General features: G+C 41.0%; 1 protein-coding gene across 3 annotated transcripts in view; it reads right to left on the minus strand.

Annotated features, from left to right (window-relative positions):
- HSPA12A (heat shock protein family A (Hsp70) member 12A) overlaps positions 1–21,318 on the minus strand; it is a 77,089-nt gene that overhangs the window by 22,441 nt on the left and 33,330 nt on the right. For all 3 annotated transcript variants that reach the window (XM_089510010.1, XM_089510009.1, XM_089510012.1), the window contains exon 6: positions 17,351–17,467. In XM_089510010.1, the coding sequence (XP_089366136.1) occupies positions 17,351–17,467 (117 nt within the window). The remainder of the gene's footprint in view (positions 1–17,350; positions 17,468–21,318) is intronic.

A 21,318-nucleotide genomic window follows, 5' to 3' on the forward strand; every position in this document is an offset into this window, starting at 1 on the left:
AACCAGCTTGGCTAACAGTCAGTTGGAGTCTGGAAGTTGGAGTCCAACATAACTGAAGGACCAAAGTTTGGGAACCAATGAAGTGAGTTGTTTAATACTGCCCCTTTCTACTCAGAAGTAAACCAAGTGGAATGGGATTTTCTCCCAAGTGTTTGTAGGACTATAGCTTAAGCATCACAGTGCCCATGTATATGAAATGTACACATGACTTTCTGGCACACAGATCATCATTGAGATCTTGTATTGCACTGGTGGAGTAACTCCACATCCCATATCCCTGAAAGCACAACCACCCTCCCTGTTGTCTGGGTACTCCCACATGGCCTTTATTAGCAAGGGAAGGCAAGGAGAGGCCAGGCAGCATTCAGCTGCTTTCCTGCAGCCAAATGCACAAAGACATAATCTTTCCAGACCCCTGGAGCACCAGAAGATCCAAGGCAGTGCTTTTTCTCACTACAGGAACACAGCCAATGCTACCCTTCAGCTCTCTCCTGACCATTAAACGGCAGCAAAGAGGTAGGTTGTATGGGCAGGGGGTCAGTGAGGAGGATGTCCTGGATACTTCCATCCATAACAACAAGATAAGGACATATGCTGGCATAATGTCACATTGCATTTGCATATGTCACTAACTGGAGTACAGCCATAAGCTGTGTAAGAAATAAATCTTATATGAAGACAGAAACATAGCATGATTTGCATACATTTTAAATTATAGTACTGTTAAAGTGGTTTAATTCAATTTAAGAAGGAATAAAATAGCACAAATACATATGACACTTTCATGAGAATATGGATTCTAGCCCAACACCCAGATCTTTAGCCAGAGATGTCACTCCAGTATAAATTAGTTTGTGCTGACAAAGCTACAACAGCTTCCAGTTCCCATATGAGGCTAGCGGGCAATCAGCTGTCTTGGCCATCAGCTGCAATACAACTGTGTCCATATATCATGGGCTCCAACCAATATCCTTCAACATGATGTGTTACAAACACAGAAGAACATAAAGAAGCACCATGCAATCATGTAAAAACACTTAAAACCACAGTGTTGGTAGAGGTAATTTGAATGTTGTATTATATGATCTGAACAATACATTGCAGTAGAAAGATGGAGCAAAAAATAGGGTGCAAAGAAATAGGCTGGCATATGCACATGGGAGCTTTCTGTGGTTCCAGTTTAGTAGTTTAGTTTGTTGTTGCTATTTGCCATCAAATCGACTTCAAGTTATGGCAATCCTATGAATCAGAGACTAAAATGTCTGGTCACCAGCTACCCTGCTCAGGCCTTGCAAATCATTTCCATGGCTTTCTTCATTGGATCAATCCAGCTGTAGTGTGATCTTCCTCTTTTCCTATTGCATTTTAGTATTAATCCCTAAAGCAGGAGAGGGTAATGAGTGGTCCTGCAGATGATGCATTTGCCATTTCTATCTACCTTAGCTAGAATAGTCAATGATGATAGACAGTGGTGGAAGTTGCAGTCCCAACAACTGGAGGACCATAGCTTCTGTGATAAAATATGGGAAACAGGAGTGACAGGACTGAATGTAGGGTTGAGCACAGTGTTCTTTTCTATGCCCTTCAGGCTGATCCCCACATCTGCTGTGTGTGTGAATGTTCACCAGCAAAACATGGTCTGTATTAGAAAGCAATTTTTAGCAGAAACTCTTCAAGAGAAACTACTTCTTTACACTTCAGCACAATACATTCTGGAGAAGCTGCAAGCTACTTATTGCTTTAACTTCTCTGCATCCCACTTTTGTAATGTTTCATCTCTGGTACTAGCTCTTGTGGGTGTCTCAGAAGAAGGCCAACCTCCTTAAAGCCAAAAACAAAACAAAAAACTGGCTTACTCTCTTCTTTCCTCTGCATGACCTTGCTTTGGTGTATCAGTGGAAACTTCATCCAACAGAACAAGATCTTTCCTATTTAAAAGCCTGCATTTATCTAAATTCTCATTGTCCCCTTATGCAGTTATGGATGTACAAGGAGCAGGAAGCATCGTACTTACTGGCTCCGTCTCCATCACTTCCCCTTTTAGTCCCACCCATCACTGCCTATGAATTGGGCACTGAAGATATAAAGCAAGGGGTGCCATGTATAATTTAGAACTTCATGGTTATAAATCCTGCAGGGAGCATAGTACACATATAGACACATCTCTCCATCAGCCTGAACACAGATAATTATGGTTGGACAGGTAGGTGATGTGGCAATTGGGGAAGGGCCATGACACTAGCTTCCTCCATAGGTCCATATTCCCATAAGAACAGAGTGACTCAATGGAATTCTTGAAAAAGAAAGATTTTGAGACCTCACAACCATCCTTTTTGGAACAAACCATTCAATGCAGAAGCAAATCCTGTTTGCTTAATTAGTAATGCATAATCACGTTGATGTTTAGCCCTTGTTAGAAATTATTTCCGCATCAACATGGATATTGATTTGACAGCTCATCAGTTCCAAGCTGAAAACAAATTCATCTTGTGTAGAAAAATTCATCTGTTCTTCTCTGACATTTATTTCTGTTAGTTTGTTCAACAATGGACCATGTGTCTGAAATTACATTTCTCACCCATTTAGACTGATGATTTTCAGTGTGTGAAGAACTGGAAATGACCTGGAACTGCCAGCTTCTAGAACACCCCAGCAGGTATGACTATGTACACTACAACCCCCTCTGTTTGGATTTCAGCCTGCAACATGAGACTAAGGTTCTCAGATGAAATAATAACTGTATAAAAGAGGGGATTTCAGCAGGCATTGCTTCTCATTCCCACTTTTACATATATTAAAACTACAGGAGCCCTGTCCCTTATTCCACCTGTCAACCCTACCTGAGACCCATATCAAAAAGTTCATGCAGATGGGGACAAAGCCAAGTGGTATAGTGGTGGAGGTCATGCACTGAACAGATTTTCCACAGACCAAAATCAAGGAGTAAAATCAAGGAGTGAAGGAGACTGGCACCTATTAAAAAAACCTAATTCCAAGCTCTTCTAAATCTACAGTTCCATTATTACCCAGCAACATTTACAGGAACAATGGAGGTTGGGGATCACTGCATGGAAAAATATTTCTGATAAAACTGGGAGGGAAAATTCATCATATCATAATTTTATAACTGTGAGTCCTAAAACGCTGTCCTTTTGTGCTCGTCATATGAACATAGGCCCGGTACAGACTACTGGAAACTGGCGGTCTGGGGCCGATTTTAGGGCTTGGAAGTGCAGAGTGACCGCATGCTCCCGAGACCTACCTCATGCCGGTGGTGCCAATATGGCTCGGCCCCATCTACATGCGGCCGCCATGATGACGCAAGTGCGGCACAGCATCTAAACATTGAGTGCCATTGGTGCACTCATGGCACCTGGTGCACAGACTAAAAAGAACCTGTTTTCAGCAGGGTTTTTTTAGTCCTGATGGAGGCTGTGATATTTGCTTGCAGCAGCCTCCATCAGGAATAAAAACGAGCGGCTCCAGCCCGCCCTTTTGGGGTAGTCTGTCGACCCCATAGCCACCTTTTTTACTGATCAAAAACCCTAAAAATTGCTACTGCATGTTTGGGATTTATTATGTTTGGGGGAGGGTGCTACGTACCAAGCACAACAGATGAAAATAATCAGCAGAAAGAAAACTTGAACTTTTGCTGGGCAAAAGCATTCACTGTTATAACATTTTAGCTGATCATGGTTTGATCTTGGAAATACAAAACATTTGAGAAAGTCTCCCATTGATGACATTGGTAGATGTAGGCCTTGAAAGCGATAGAGACATTGCTCATCTCAACATATTTTCTCTTCTTCCACCACAGCAATGTGGCTTTAGTTTCTTCCAAAACCTAGTTGCTGTAAATACACACACAGAGAGACTGGTGCAATGGATGAAATCATAGTATTGTGGATGAAATCATAGTAATAACCGTTAAGTGACAAATTTTATTTTATTCTGCAAAGTGCAGGTTTGTCAATCTAACAAATACAGTTTTCATAGGCAGCATCAACATTTGATAGTTTGTTTGATTTTTATGATCCTTTCTATTTCAGAGGTCATATTTTTGCAACACTGCTCAAAAATGTTTGTGGTTATTTACTTGACAGAACAGTGCCTCCTTCTCTACTTAAATACCTCAGCTATTACCAGTTAGCTAGGCCACATATACAAATGCGGGACTAAAGTCAGTATTCCATTAGTCTGGCACATTTGTCTATTTGTGCGAACATAACTGCAGCAATTAGTAGGTGTAAATTGAAATTTGTTAGCACATATTTCTAGTGCCATGCATTTTAACACCATGATCAATTAAGCCTCCTTAATTAATTATGCCTTCAAAATGTTGCAATCCTATACCACATTATAGCTTCATAACAGACATTAGTGCTTATGTGGTAAGGAGTACCTAGAAGTGAAAGTATCACCATGAGAGTTACATCCATGAGAACTGGCAGTAATAACACCAATCCATTCACTGACAACAATCTGCCACTACCAACAAGTGACAATTAAGTGATTTCCTCCATTTTCTCTAATGCTGCTAATGTAGTCTAATTCCCACTGCTTTTGATATTCTGCAGGGGGAAAACTGAGGTATGACAATGAGGGACTACAGCTTTAAATTACCCACTTGCCTTTGTTCCAGATCTTTCAGTCTTTCCATGGTAGGAATTAACAACTAACTGATAATAACCATACTATGCCAGTTGCAGATATCATATTCTTTGGTCACCCTCTAAAATGCTGTTATAGTTTTTATTATTAATAATAAAAAACCCGCTAGATCAGCTATTCCTAAAATTGCAGAATAACCTGCTGGAAGAGATTTGAAAGTTGGATATGCTGTCTGAGAGGCTTTTTGCATGCATGTTATTTCAGATTACCTCTCTGTGGTTTAAAATTTAAATCGGGTGGCATCCTGACGTTATCAGATGGTTCTTACCACCAAATTTGCTGACAAAATACAGCCCGGGTCCATCCTCGCTTCCAGAGCCACTCCGCAGCCATTTTCTTAACTCGAAAACTCCCAGATGCAAAAAGAGCCGGGAGGAGCAGTTGTGGAAGCAGGGATGGACCCGGATTGTATTTGGGTGGCAAATTCAGTGGTAAAAACAGTCTGATAACATCAGGATGCCGCCCAAATTAAATTTTAAACCAGATAGAGGTAAACTGAATTAACATGCATGCAATAAGCTTCTGACTTTAAACCAGCATTAAAGACCAATCTCTTGTGGCAGGCCTATCTAGATGGTTTTTAAATTATGAGTTTTTTAAATAATGAATTGTTTGTTTTCAATATGTTTGCTTTTTTACCCAATGTTAATGCTCTTTTAACTGACTATATATTTTTAATTGGTGTATGCGTTTTTAATTGCATTATGTTGTTGTATTTTAATCTGTTGTTCCCTGCTTCAGTCCATATAGAGGCAGGTAAGAAATCATAGGTTGCATCTTCACTGCAGAAATAATGCAGTTTTACAATAATGCAGTTTCACATTTAACTATCAAGGCTCAATGCTATGAAATTCTGGGTTCTGTAGTTTTGTGAGATATGGAGTCCTCTCTGTCAAAGAGCTCTGATACCACAACAGATTATAAATTCCAGAATTCCATGGCAGTTAAAGCTATGTCAAACTGAATAATTTCTGCAGTGAAGATGCAGCCAACCTCCTCCTCCTCCTGCGGAGGCCACTAAGAATCCTGTAACAAAACCATCCTATGTCTTTGAAAAGGAGAGCTATATCTGCAGATAGAAACCAGAATATATTTATGCTAATCAAAGATATAGTGATCACAGACCATGATCTAACACTGTATCTCTGCTGGAGTCCACTACTTTTGCTAGCAGAATCAGTATTTCTCCATAATTCTTTCTCCAGTTCTCCTTGGCACTGAAACACTGTTCTGCATGGATAACTATATCTGTGGCTGCTCAAGTCCCATTAAATACAATGGCATAGTAAAATGGTGTCCCTTATATAAAATGGCAAAACCAAGGTTTGCCGTTGGAGTATATTTAATATTTACAAGTCCTGGATTCTTGAATCTGTGGATAAAGAATCCATGGATATGGAGGGCCAGCTGTATATTTTTACTGCCAGGGCTAAGAAGAACAGTTTATGAAATTTTATGCATCGTGTATCACAATTTGTCTGGTTTGGAGTATTACATAGATTGCATTGGACGAGAATTGCATGCTGTTTGCTGATCTGTCTCAGGCAGCAAAATGTCTTGGGCCAGGCCTAGCTGCCAGGTTTTAATGACAATAACCCAAATATATCTTTACCACCATGCCTCCATTCTTCTCAATCAAAAAGCAAAAGTTTGCTTACCACTGAAAATCCTCTTAGTGGCATTCACAAGAAAAGAAGTTGTAATGGTACAGAGGGAAAAATGTTTGTAAACCTATACCAAGAGCACTGGACATGTTAAAAACATGGGGCCAGCTACTTAAACCTGGCTTAGATTTATAAATTGATTTCCCCCAACAAAAATGGAGTTTAAGGAGGAAAAGAATAAAACAAATGTAATCATAAAACAAATTAGGAAAACAACAACAACCATTTTAAAAACATATCTAAACAAATAAACATTGCCCATACTAGAAGCTTTTTAAAACAACAATCCAGTTTAATTGCCAAAGGCCTGCAAGAAAGGCACAATAATGAGGGAGTCAGGACTGGACAAAAAGTCTAGCAGTCTGCACTAATTATTATTATTATTATTATTATTATTATTATTTGTATCCCGCCTCTCCCAGTATTGTATCGAGGTGGGTAACAATACAAAACTGCTTGGCAAATTAGAAAAACAAATTCCAGTCTGTTCCAAAACCTGACAAGGATATACATGCACATATCCTAGGTCACACAATCCATTGGTTTGTTTATTTCTAAATGACCCTTGCTAAATATAACTTCAGTTATATAAATATATCTTCAGTTATTTTTAGTTGGCTGTATCCTTAATGCTGTCTCTATTGTTTTGTATTTCCTGTCCTATATGCATATGCAGACAACATCAGGGAGAATAGATGAACAAATAGAAATAGTTGAACACTTTGCTCTGTTTCATCTATATATAATAAGGAAAATCTGTGTATGTGCTGGTCTTTCTGTCTCCAATGTACCTACCTCCAAAGCCAAACATCTGAAACTTTGAATTCATATGGAGCCCTTGAAGGTGTGTATCTCAGTGTTATTTTATTTTTAATGGACTAATTAATTTTAATCAATTAAAATCTGCCTGTAGTCATTGAGTGACACTGAGTCACCAGGCTCCTCAGGAATAAGTGTTTTGAGTTTTGGTCAAAACGATTGGAACTGGTTTTTGGTGGTGCATCTACACTGTAGAAAAAATACAGTTTGACACCACTATGTAGTGTGGCTACATAGTCCTCACACACTGTGAATGTGAATGCTTGCTGTCTGATTTGGGAAGGGAAGAATGAGGAGATGGAAAGGCTGAATGAGCAGTAGGGAAAAATAAATGAGAAAAGAAAAAGAATAGAAGTTTCAATTGTCATAATACCTAATTGGCTGAGTTACATTTTAATTCTAGCCATGTCAACTGGTGCCTTTTTTTACACACTTAGCTGCCCGGGATCTCCATATTTCATATAAAAAGAGAGCAAAGGCCCATGTATTATGCAGTTATACAAGTTGCCTAATGTTTCCTGGAACGTACAGTTTTGTGAGTTACTAAGAAAGTACCAAAGTATCCTGAAAAGAGAGGGAATAAATGAAGAGAGGATTAATCTGTTCATTTTTAATAAAAAAAAAATCATCACTCAGGGTATCTTGGAGACTGTAGTTCAGAGTGGGCCAGAACTCTCCAGCAGAGAATCTTAATTACATTAAAATACAGATTCTAGAAGTCTTTCAGAGGGATCTATGGTAATTAATGGGACACAAAATATCTCAGTACTTAGTATAGATATACCTTAAGTCTCTAGGCCTTTGTAGAAGCCAAAACATGAGGCAAGACTTTAAGTCACTGTTCTACCTAATCATTTCTGTTTAGCCAATGAATGAACCTGCCAGCATGATTCAAATATTGAACCTTAGAATTTAAATCTATAAAGGGACCTATCAATTTCTACCTGGGATGTGGTGACTTAGGAGTTTATTGCATGCACTTTTCAGCCCAATCTGGGCAAAGGATGGGATTGAGCTGGAACGGGGGGGAAACGGGTTTTATTGCACACAAAATTGCTGCTGCGCCACCACCTGACCATCACCTGTCCCCCATCTGTGCTTCTCCCATGTTAGGAAGGATCTTATTAGGGGAATTTCTGAATTTAGTTCAATTGCTGAGAGGTAGGGTTGTAACAACACCCTCGCGAGACCAGGTCCCGTGGTGTCTACAAGAGGTCCACAAGAATCCCTTGAGAGACAACGCTGAGACGGACTGCTCCAATTAAATCCAAATATTTATTAAAAGGGGGGAAACAAACACACAGCAAAAGGGGCACACACATTCACACACACATGCAATTCTCAATGAAAGTAAAGGAGGGAAATCGGGAGAAAGTTGAGAGAGGCAAATCTACGAGAGATACTTACTTCCGAAGGCTTCTCCAGGAACCAGATGTGGATGATGATTTGACATGGCCACCAAAACGTGGGAGGAAATGGCCAAGGGAGCTAAAATCAGAGTTCGGTCTGACATGAAGCCAGACTGGATTCTGAAGGTAGCACACCAGTGTGTGTTTAGACTGAGGCTTATATAGACAATTTGTAGCCCCTAGCTATGAATTTGATGGCTTAACTTCAGACAAGACAAAGGGTATGAAGACCTGGGCTTTTGTTATACCGAGGTGAAGAACAGACTGAGCCAAGATGCTGGATCTGAACACAATCAAGGAAGGCAAACAGACGAATAGATGGCCATTGACTTAATCGCTGGGCCATTAGGTGTGAGGCTGAAAACAAACAACCTGTGTTGTACTGGTTTATGGAGGAGATGGTTTTTCTTGTCTAGCAACTCCCAAACTTCCTGTGGGGATTATCTCTAGGGCTCCTACCCCCTCCTTTGCAAGCTGCCTACATGACATCTCTGCTTTGGAGAAATGGGGGTGCCCCTAGGAGGTCAGTTTGGAGTCAACGTGAATTCCACACACACTCCAAAATTTAATATAAATAGGTATGCTCTAACACCCAGCGATTTTGGTACTATGGAGCTTTCAGTAGTATCAAAATGGGCTGGCAAAGCACGGCTGAGAGAACGGTGATGGTCGGGTGGCAGCGCAGCAGCAATTCTGTGTGCAATAAAACCCGTTTTTCCCCGTTCCAGCCAGATCCCGTCTCGTACCCAGATCAGGCTGAAAAGTGCATGCAATAAATTCCCTAGTGGTTAAGACTCCAGTTCTGATTACGTATTGTAAAACTGGAAGGTTGGCAGTTCGAGGTCCGAGTGCCGCCTGATGAAGTGAGCTCCCATCACTAGTCCCAATTTCTTCCAATCTAACGGTTTGAAAGCAGGCAAATGCATGTTGCTAGATAGGTACCACTTTGGTAGGAAGGGATCAGTGTTTGGTTTAGTCATGTTGGCCACATGACGACCGGAGTAGTCCTTGGACAATGCTGGCTATTCGGCTTAGAAATGGAGATAACTCTGCCCCCTACGGCCAGTTACAACTAGACATTCATGTCAAGGGACTGCCTTTATCTTTACCTTTTACCAATTTCTACCATGTTGTCTGGGCCAAACTGAGAGTTGTAGTCCAAAAATAGCATTTTCAAAATCAGATTCTGTTTTGTTTTGAACATGCAAACCACTTTTCCTACACTAGCTCAGTAGAATAAACGGTAAAGGTAGTCCCTTGACATGAAGTATATATGTCAGAAGATGTAACAATTTAATATAACATGTTAATAAAATACTATTTTTTAAAAAAGGTTTATGATCTGCTTTGACTATACCTGACTAGCTTAATCAAACCTCATCCCTTCGTTGCTTCAGAAAAGAGTCAGTTGACACTCCAGACCCCTCTGTAACATTATGATTTCCAGTTACATGTGGTGGAAATTCCAACCTGTGCACATGCTGTGATTGAAGAATTTGCAGTGAAATGTGAGCTGAAAGAATGCCTTTTTAAAAAGAGAAAACTTAAAGAAGTGAAACAAGAATATTATGGCTATAATCATATATGTGGAGTACATCTTGCTAAACACAGTGGTACTTATTTCTAAGTAGATACACAGAGGACTGCAGTGTTAATCCTTTTCTACCACATCTGAATATTAGTTTAAGAAAGAGGCAATGTCACAGACAATGAAGGCAACTCCTAGCAGAAATTTGTTTAAAAGTCTGCTTCGTCTTTTAAGAACACACACAATAATAGTTTTGTATCAAACTTAGCAATAAGGAAACCAATTGCTCTGCGTGTCCAATGTTTTAATTACAAGAATTCCTTGAGAGTTTTGACAAAGGGACAGAGACAAATGAAAACTATCATAACAGGAATCTCTTCACCCATTTCTTGAGAAATGTAAACTAGCTAAAATTTCTCAGGTAAATATAGCCATTATCCATTATTCAAATTCTACAAGCATTAGCACATGATTTTTTTTCTTCTTTTAAACAATTTAAGAAGCCCAAAATCTTGATGGTACCAGTTTCCATATGAAAGCAAAAATACTACTGAGAGTACAGTATTAACACCTTGGAAAATATCTCTAACAGCTGCTCTTTTCAGACACTAGTGATAAAATCCTTGCATAGAATTTTGCTGTACTACTGTTTCCAATAAAAAAAAAACCCTCAGGAACAAAGTATCACGATATTTCTACTAAATTAGAATCACAGAATACAATCACAGAGTTGGAAGAGCTCTCAAGGACCATCAAGCTCAACTCCCTGCCATGCAAGAATGGGCAGAAAATCTGCTTTACATTAAGAAGTGTCATTATTGTTGACGTGTCAAGCTTTGTTTCTTACGTCATTGAAATAGATTCTAGTCCTCTTTCAGTTCCAACTTCTTTCACTACAGCTGAACACATTTTTTCACTCATAAGGAGATATTTGGTTTTTCCTCAACTGTGTTTAATCTAACACATAATATGAGTTTAATCTAACGCATAATACGCACGCAGACAACGCAGAAAGAACCACAACCCGGAAACATCACCCAAGGAGACGTTCCGCTGTGCTTTCTGCAACCAGACCTGTTTGTCCCGGATTGGCCTTTTTAGTCACCAACGCGCTTGTACAAAGCACGGGATGAGTCCTTCCTGAATCTTCGTTCGCGAAGCAAAGCCAGAGAGAGAATATGAGTAGAATTCATAGTATTTTAAATATATTTTCGGGGGTTCCATTTTAGCTAGAGTCTACATCTGTTAGCAGGCAACTGATATTACTGAAATCCTATTTATCAACCCACAACATATTTTGTCTTCTTTTGCTGCTATCTTCAATTATCAGAATTTTTTTTGTCCCCCACCATTTTGTTTCTACTTTTTCCCCATTCAAGAGACATAAAAGGCAGTTTATAATGAAATACAATGCAACAATACTAAGCAAAAACTACTAGAATGTTTATGCTATCAGTCCTCCATGATTTCTTCAAGCTAACAGTTCTCAACTGAAAGCTTCATGTTCCCTCAAACATTAACATCTGGTCAATAAACACAGAATCACAGAGCAATAAAACTAACAAAAACCAAATCCACAGATACAGGCAATATTCAACAAAACTCCATTGTGCCACAGATGAGTAATGTTTGAATACCATTTGGCTGATTTTTCTTGACACTGTTGTTTTCCATTCCACAGGTACACATGCACACAAACAGCAAGCAAGCGACAACAAATATAACACACGAGTCTCTAATGTTTCAGCTTTACCTACAACCGTGTCCTTCCTTGAGAAGCTTTAAGTGATTTGCTTCTGGCACTAGCATTAGCAATCCCACAATACAGACTGTTGAGAAAAATGTTGCTCAACATTAGAGACAGGTACAACATATTTCAAGGGATTACAATGGGTCTAAACAGCATGTTAAGGGTTTATGGACATTTAGAAAACATGCACTACATTGTCACAGCTGGTGGATTATGCAATTCTAACTAACTACAGAAATCAAATATATGATATCTTGGTTTTAAAAAAAGATATGTACATCTAAACACGGCAAACACACTGACAAATCTACAATAGTTTTCTATCAGTCATTTAACGAAAACAAAAACTAGGCCCAACAACATTTTGTCAATTTATTTAGGAGTTACTACCGTAAATACTGAGGAAGATAATAATCAGACAGTGGGAGGATTAACAAATGGGGCGTCTACCTTCTCCTCCTCATTTGTACCACATTTGTGTTACTTATATATACTTTGAACCAGAACTCAAGTGGAGTGATGAGGCAATATGAAATATGGACCTATAAAGAAATAGCAATAGCAAGTACATTTCTATACTGCTTATGAGTGCACTTAAGCACTCCCTAAGCGGTTTAGAATGTGTAAGCTAACTGCCCCCAACAAACTGTGTTTTCATTTTAGTGACCTATGGAAAGATGCAAGGCTGAATGGATCTTGGAGTCCCTGGGCTTGAACTCACAACCTTGTGGCTGTGAACGGCTGCAGTACCAGCATTTAACCAGTGCGCCACCAGGGCTCCCAGAATACCAAACAGACTATGATAACAGAGTCTTGTGAGTGTGGGGCCTCCCAGTCTCTTGTACAAAACTGAACTATCCATGAACCAAATATTCCCCTGCCATAGAAGAGAATAGGTAACACCAGTGCATGAAATGTAGTACAGTGCACCCGCATCATACACGGGCGTGCTATACGCAGGTTTGAGCATATGCTCAAACCTGTGGAGAGCCGCATGGGAGCGTGGGGGGTGCAAGGGGCAGCACGTCCCATTGGAATAAATGGGGCACCTGCCCATGGCGCATGCACGCCACCACGCCGCCGCCGTGTGCACGAGCCCATTCAAGTGAATGGGCTCGAGCATACACGCTATTTGGCTTATGCAGGGGGGTCCAGAACGGATCCCTCGCGTAAGCCAAGGGCACAGTGTATATATAAACTGGTCCCTTTCTTTTCATAGCCTCTGCCTGGATTGTCGAGAACTACCATATACACTCGACTATAAGTCAACCTGATGTATAAGTTGAGGGCAAGTTTTGGGACCAAAATTAAGGATTTTGACATGACCTGGGGATAGGTCGAGTGTAAAATGTGGAGGCTCCTTCAGTGTGTGTATGCAAGGGGCAAGAGGGAAGCAGCAATCAACACAAGGCTTAAGTGTTTCAGCCTTCACTCCTGAGACAGCGAAGCTCATGGGTGGCAGAGGGACTGCTAAACAAACAGCAGTCAATCAGTCACTAAGGACTCTATCTGCTTGGTTCAGGACAGAAAGAAACTGCATGGGAAAATCTGAAAGAGCTGTTATCACATGACTATACTACCCTGTAAATAAGTTGACCTGGGATTTTGGGGTCAATTTTTGGACATACATTTTTAGACTTATAGATGAGTATATATGGTATTACATTTCTCATTCTCAAAAACACATGCACTCTTTTTCAGGTAGTATCCATAATTGCACATCATTAGCTCTAGATTTTTCATACTGACAAAAGGACAGCCTGCTGAGAGACCTGCTGCTTCAATGCAACAGAGTCCTGTGCCACAGTATGCCAATGCTATGTTGGTGACCCATGCTAGTCTAAAATGTCAGTATGGGAGATAATTTATCCTAGTAAAAATTACAGTCCAAATGATTAAGCTGTCATATGCGTAGGCTCATGATCCTTTCTTTAATCTTGCTTTCAGTACATCCAGTTTCATGTTCAGACAGGGCCAAACTAGAGTTTGCAAAGCCAGCCTGTAATATTCTTTGAATGATTTTTCCCCTTTTAAATGAAAAGCAGTGAGGCTTCCAGTTGGCGAGAGGAGAAAGGACTACTTAACCATTTTCCTTATGACATTTTTCCCTCTCAGAGATCAATCCTAGGGTAGTTTTCCACTTATGGGGTGAAATGCTATATGTAGTAATATTGCTACCCACAGGTGGGAATACATCTTGATAGTGGTTCACTGTTATGAAGAAAAAAAAGGCCAACATAGGAAAGAATTAACTAAATCTCTCTTTTTCTGCGATCTTATACTGAAGACTTGTAGTCGTGCACGGCTGCTTTTCAGTGAATGAAACAAATGAGCAAGTACGCATCAGGAAAGTTTCTCCTATGTAGCATCTGGTTTGGCTTTATAGAGCAAAGTTCTCATTAAATTAACAATGGATTATTATCCTCATTAAACCTCATAGATATGGTATACAGTGCGGCCTTGGCTTATGCAGGGGATCCGTTTCGGACCCACCCACCCCCCCCCCCCGTGTAAGCCAAATAGCTCGTATGCTCGAGCCCCATTCACTTGAATGGGGTCCATGCATGCGGCGGTGGCGCGACAGTGCAGTGGCACACGTGCACCATGGGCATGCACTCCATTCATTCCAACAGGACACGTTGCCCCTTGCACCCCGTGCGCTCCCACACGGCTCTCCACAGGTTTGAGCATATGCTCAAACCCGCGTATAACGCGACTGCGTATGACGCGGGCGCACTGTACATGAAGTAACTGGGAGATCATTTATGTTGATGGAAGCTACTATAGGAATCCTAATGAAAAAACAATCCAGTACTAGATCTATACAGGCATGCAGCTTGGTCATATGAGGCTAAATGCAGGGAGGACACCCACCCACCCATAACACTATCACCTCAGGCCCATATCTTTTGGGGACTTGAATGCATGTCAAAGGGGCTGAGGCTCTGACACCACACTGACTAAGCTCAAGCATCCTGTCCTGCTCCCATCATACCCATGTTGACATGGGACCTGAGGCAAGGAAGCTGGCATGTTGGGCTTTGACACCACACTGACTAAGCTCACGCATCCTGTCCTGCTCCCATCATATCCAAAGGACCTGAGGCAAGGAAGCTGACATGTAGGGCTGGTGCAAAGCATTTTGCTGCCTGAGGTATCTGATACTGTGCCCACTTTGAGGCCATGTCCACATGGGCCAAATAACACATCCTCCCCTCAATCATCCTGGCATTCAGGCCTAACATAGGGCCCAATCCCCAGTTCTGGTGCAAGTTGTGAAGATGATATCTGGCCAGTTCAGCACCGGATCCATTGTATACCCGCCCCCTTTAAAACAGTTTTTAAAAGTTAACATTGCTCTGGTTCTTCCAGAGCCCCCTAGAGCAATGAGGGACAGCTGTTTGCATATGCTGCCTGCTGCTGCTGCCATGAGTCACACCCTCCGAGGTCAGAATGAGGCAACCAGCCATGAGACTGAGGCTGGGTACCTTTTTGGGGGGGCTTCAGAGGAAGCAACCCATAGTAGCAGGTGGCACAGTGGGACAGGCATGTGAACAACCACTACTGTCACTCCAGGAGTGCCAGGAAATGGGAAGATGTAGGGGCAGCTCTGGGGCCAGAATACTCTGCCCAGACTGTTCCTGGAGTATTCTGGCCTGTGTGGACACCACTCTTGTCCACATGCAGAAACTGACTATGTTGGTACTTGGATTTAAAATATCTGAGGAAGCAGGCCAATTTGCAGGGACCAGAAAATCTGAGTAGCATATACAGTTCGATCCTCCTACTGAAGGGACTAGCTGGAGAATTCATGAAGAACACTACCCAGCATTCATGCCGAGGGTGGTTGCCTCATTCTGCTTACAGCAGGGCTAGATTTGCTTTCACATCTCTCTACTCATTGGTAGGCTTTTGTACATCATGGAAGCGAGATCACAAGGATTCCAGAAGCTAGGGAAACAGGTATCATCACCTGAAATGTTTACAGAACAATGTGTTTTGTGTCTTCCAGTGAGCAGTGTGTGAAGAAACCTTTAGTCTGACTACAGAATCATGTTTTCTGGTTGCAGAATTCAACTTTTTTTCTGCAGAAATATAGCCACCTCTACCTATTTAGTCAGTCAATCCATTCACTAGAAATCAAGTACTTCAAGTAAATATAATAAAGGAAGTTAAGCTCTCTATCTCTGTATGTATTCACCACAGAAAGTGCTACTATCATAGCAGCAAACTTGTCATACCTACACTCCCCTAACAGAAATGTGAGTTCTGCAGGGACTTGGGGCAAACTAAACTAGCATTTGTCTGCTTGATACAGCTTACAGACATTTAAAAAAGACAGAACACCCATTTGGGGAGTCAGCAAAGGTATTAAACCTCACAAATTAGCCTTGAGTAAAATTAACTTGATGGAGTCTGAGGGTAAAAACGAATCAATCATGTTATTAGGCTGTGGTATCCTGTTAATGGCACTAATGCCAATTGCTTAGTTTTCTTTCAAACTGGCTCTTCATATGGCCTTCCTCTTGCTTTCCTATACTTTAGTGTCCCTTGCTAAGGAAGAGGGTGATCAACTTAAAGGGACAGGACTCTAATTTGGATACCTTGACATGACAGGACACAGGAGATTCTGCTTCACTGTTAGGGAAGTGAGAACTTTGGAGCTTATCAGATGAAGAAATAAGCCAGCTTACCTCTTGCACATTCAGTTCAGGATCCAGGATGCCCACGTATGTTATCAGACCTAAATCGCCATCTATCTAGCTGGGATGCCACCACCCAGATGCATACTGGGTTGAAGCCTCACTCAACCGGCTAATTTTTTAAGTTGGGAGCTCCCTGGCTTTGAAAAAGTACTGGCTGAGCAAGGCTTCAACCCAGGATGCATCTGGGTGGTGGCATCATGGCTAGATTGGTGGCAATTTAGCTATGATAACATCCGGGGGCATCCCAGATCCAGAATTGAAGCTGGAAGAGGTAAGCCAGCCTCTCTGTTAATGGGATAAGCTCCGTAGACAGAATGATGATTAGCAGAAGATGATGTTACTTGTACCCTTCTCCCTTTGAGTATAAGGCAGGGCAACAGTAGCATAAACATCTGGAAATATCACTTTAATTCTTATGACTGCAACATGAACAGATATATGTCTGATTCCCCAGAATAAAAGGTTTTGCATGAAATAACTTATTGTCTTCTCCAATATGAACTCCTAATGAGCTGATAATTTAACAATAAACTTACTTTATCTCTTATGTTAATATTCCAGTCAACTAAAAGTATCTGCTACTTACATAGACCACTATGTTCTGCTACATGCAGTGATTTTTAAGCAGGTACAGTATTTTTATGCAACAGACTGAGGTACCTCCAAAACCAAAGGACACTGGTACAGCCATGGATGGTTATAGCTTGGTTATTAAGTTTCCAAGGAATATTAATTAGGGTTTGCAAGTTAGGAGTTTGTAAAACACACACTCCTGCAATTTGGCACCACAATAATAATCTTACCTTGTACGCGGCATGCCTCATAAACTGCTTTGCAGGTTGTTTCCAAATAGCTGGCACTGTGATGACCCATCTTATCTCAGAGTTATCAATTGCTTCTCCTCCCTGATCACTCAGCTCCTGGAGTAAATGAAAACATAGTTAAAGTGAGACATAAAATTGATACCAGCTGTTTTGGAAAACTGATGTGGCTTTTCATGTTTTTAATGTTATGTCTGGGTCACACTGTTTAAAGAACTGACTGACTGTGAAGAATGCAGAAAATGTCAAAGGAAAGGTTTCAGTTACACCTTGACAAGGAGGACCAAGGAAAATGTGCAATCAGGAAGCACATGTTTTTCTCCGACAAAGAGTTCAAAGCTTGGCAAAGAAAAGAGAATATTTTGTGGATTATTATTTTTTGCAGCAAAGGTGGCAGGATGGTCTAAATGAATTCTTTTAAGCATTAATCTTGTTGAATATCTGCTGTATAACTAACAAATACAAGTACCACACTCTGTTACACTTTATTTATTTTAAATGACTACTGTGTATGTTACCATCACTAAATCACACTTTTCATTTTAAAAGTTTGAGTTCACTGTAATTCCTTTCTCTGCAGGAAACTCTGAAAACACTCGAGTTTGCTTCCTTGTGGGAAGTCAGTTGTGCTCAGTATATAGCAAACAAGGGTTCAGTGATTTATTTAAGAACCTGTATTCAATTTGAAGAACTAGTGATACTTGTAATATAATTTAGCAATGATCTCAAGTGCAAGGATTTTATGTCTCCTTTCCACTTCCCTGTGAAAGATGGAAGGAGCCCAGTAAATATGCAATATGCTCCTTTGGAATATAACACATTTTACACATACCTGTAAAATGGTCCGGGCTGGTGGTGGCCTTTTTTCCGCCAGCGGGAAACCATAGCTGCCAAACCATGCAGCTTCCCGCTGGTGGAAAAAGAACCCTCAAAAAGTGCGTTCTTCTCAATCCACAGGGGCAGCATAACAAGTGCACCACTGGCGCACTCGTTACGTAAGCACCATGTGGCACCGTGCAGACACCATGAAGTGTTTACATAACAATGGTGGCACCCATGTTTACAAGGCGCCGCCATTGTTACACCCTCATCACATGTGAGGAGGGTTGCGGGGCGTGTGGGCGTTCCGCTCTCCAGGCAACCCTCGCACGTGACGAGGGCGTCAGAAAGGCCCGTCTGTTCCGGGCCATAGTTTGTCTTATATGTTTGATTTTGGCCTCATTCCCACTATGGTTTAAACTGGATCATACCGAATAACAATGCAATTTAAACCACCATGGTTCCCACTTAATCTGAATCGGTGAAGCGATTCAGAAAGGGGGGCCATTGTTTTAACCCATTTAACCTGCATCAAAAAGGCACTGGTTAAATCGGGGTCTTTTGGGCTGAATTGATTTATTTTGAAATAAATTGATTCAGCCCATCCCACGCCACTGGGGAGCTTTGGGGTGGAGCAATAGATGTGCCTTGGTGCTGGCGGCGGGGGATGATGGAACAGGCAGTGCAGGCTGCCCTCAAGGCCTCTGGAAGGACCCCAGGAGGTGGAGGGGGGAGGACGAATGGGGCAGCCTTCTCTTAGGCCCAGAGCTGACATCTGTTCAGCTGGATCCAGTTGAACCATTAGACACAGTGCTACTCATATTTGCCCTTTGCTTTTCCCTGGGCCTTTTAACATGTGTAGCTCATTATCTTGCTTTATTTTGGATTGTCTTATGATAGAATTTTCATGGTAAAAGACATTCAAGAGTGTTTTACTGGAGTATTCTTCTGTGCAGTACAAACAAGAGTTTGCTAAAGTGTTACTGCCATCTAAGGGATCATCTCTCATTGTCCTCTCCTGCTTCTGCTACTGACAGTAGTTGTTTGGCTCATTCAGTCTGGCTCCCCAGCAAAAGCCTATCTAATTTGGGGGACCTTACCAGCAGTAGTGCTACCAACAGCATACCTTCTTGCCTCATGGGAGCATGCAATCCCCACCACCATGGGAAAGTATTGCTATGGTGGGATTCTTCAATTTTGGCAGCCTAATTTAGTTAGAAATCCTTTGCTGACCCATCACACGTCATCAGGTAATATACCTTTCACCCATTCCTAGATTAGGTAAAACGTAAAATAATACTATATAAAGAAGAAAGATGTCTTATGGCACCTTTAACACCATCCCTTTTATTTCATCATATGTTTTCATGGAGCCCACTTCACTTCTTCAGATGATATTAGAGACCATGAAAGGTTATGCTGAAATAAATTAGTTGGTCTTAAAGATGTCACAAGACTCCTTTCTTTTCATACTAATACATATAAACATAGCTTCCTTCCTGAGGAATATTCCTATATCCTACAGTATCCTATTCCTACAATATAGATGCAACCTAGATAAAATTAATGGCTGTGTGAATACCTTTATTGCATTAAGCATGCATTTTAAAGCCTACAAATATCCCTTTCTTTCACAGAAAGCTGCCTTGGGGAGTCCTGATCTTGATCAGAACCATAAGAGTAGAGCAGGGTTTAATAATTTACAACCCACTTCATTTCCCACTTAAAATGCCTGATGATGCTACTTGACTCCAAGAAGTGATGTTCATGAGTAAAAAGGCAGCATCAAGGAAGGATTTTCAATGGCAAAGCAGTAGGGGCAGGAAGGATTTCAGTTCCAACTCTCTCCATCTTTGGATATCTGAATTGGTAGTGATGATGGGATTTCTTTATGAAACAGAGTGAGCAGCTATATGCATAGGATCTTAAAACATGTGCTTAGCAGTTTGATCCATAGGCAAAGGCATCTGCAGTCTTGCCATGTGAAAAGCAATAGCTGAAACAGTAGCTGAGACCTGCTTGGCATTCTCATAACTGAGAAAACAGGGTTGTGAATAGGGTGACATATTTACATAGAGTGGTCTACTGTGAAGAAATTGATTAGTTGTAGAACTGTACAACAGCCAGATGTCTGAACTGTATTTAGTTAACATTTTTGGACAGTAGATTGGGAGTGGTGAACAAATGGCCCACAGACATCATGCAACTGCTCCAGCCATTCTGTGGTCTCCACTTGCTGCCACCATTGATACAAGCATTCTATTGAAAGCTGGTGGCATCCTTTTCCCATTTCCCTTCCCTTCCCTTGAAAAAGTGGAGACACTCTGCTCTTTCTGTCTGTATGACTCTATGGTGCAGGAATAAATTCAGAAACTTCCTAAACTATTGAGAACTGCCACATCTGCCATCAAATTTCAGTGGCTCTCATAGTGGTGGCTGTCATGGTGTGAGCAGCAACCAAATTCCAGTGGAATAGCCCAGGATGGGTTAGGAGGACAAATTCAGCATAAAAACGGAAGACTGGCATGGCATTCGTGCTAATGAAACAAGATACTGCATTTTAGAAACTTCTATTATGTTGTGATAGACAACTTGTATTATATACTATTTTTTCTTGATGTTATACAACTTCAGGAAAGTTACTCTTTACTCATATCCAGGCAGAATTGCCAAGACAGCTGCTTATTGCAATGAATTATAATGTTGTTAGAATGAATGTTTTATGTTGCCATGGCAAAAGCTGAATAAGCAATTTGGATGGTTATTTTTATTTGGGTATGCTGGATAATTGTCCTTATTTGTATGTGTGCTCATAATTGTATACTATGCTGGCTGTTGTGGCACAAACAATACAGTTAATTTGTTTGAAGACAAGATGCCATTTTGCAATTGTATTTGTGGTGACATAGAGCTGGGCTGGTTTCCAATACTAACATGGGAATACTGTAATAGATTGAATTTGTGATTCATTGAAAGTCACCTTATTACCAGAGCCACCCCAAGACATTTTGTTGTCTGAAGCAGAAGAACAGATACCATCCACTCCTACAACTAAGGGCTATAGTTCCTCCTGCTACTGGAGACAGGAAACATCACAAGTGTCTCCATAAAATGATAGGCTGGCCATACCA

This window comes from Sceloporus occidentalis, unplaced genomic scaffold, assembly GCF_023333645.1.
Source record: "Sceloporus occidentalis isolate IW3139 unplaced genomic scaffold, rSceOcc1.0.p SCAF_2, whole genome shotgun sequence".
NCBI classification, from domain to species: Eukaryota; Metazoa; Chordata; class Lepidosauria; order Squamata; family Phrynosomatidae; genus Sceloporus; species Sceloporus occidentalis.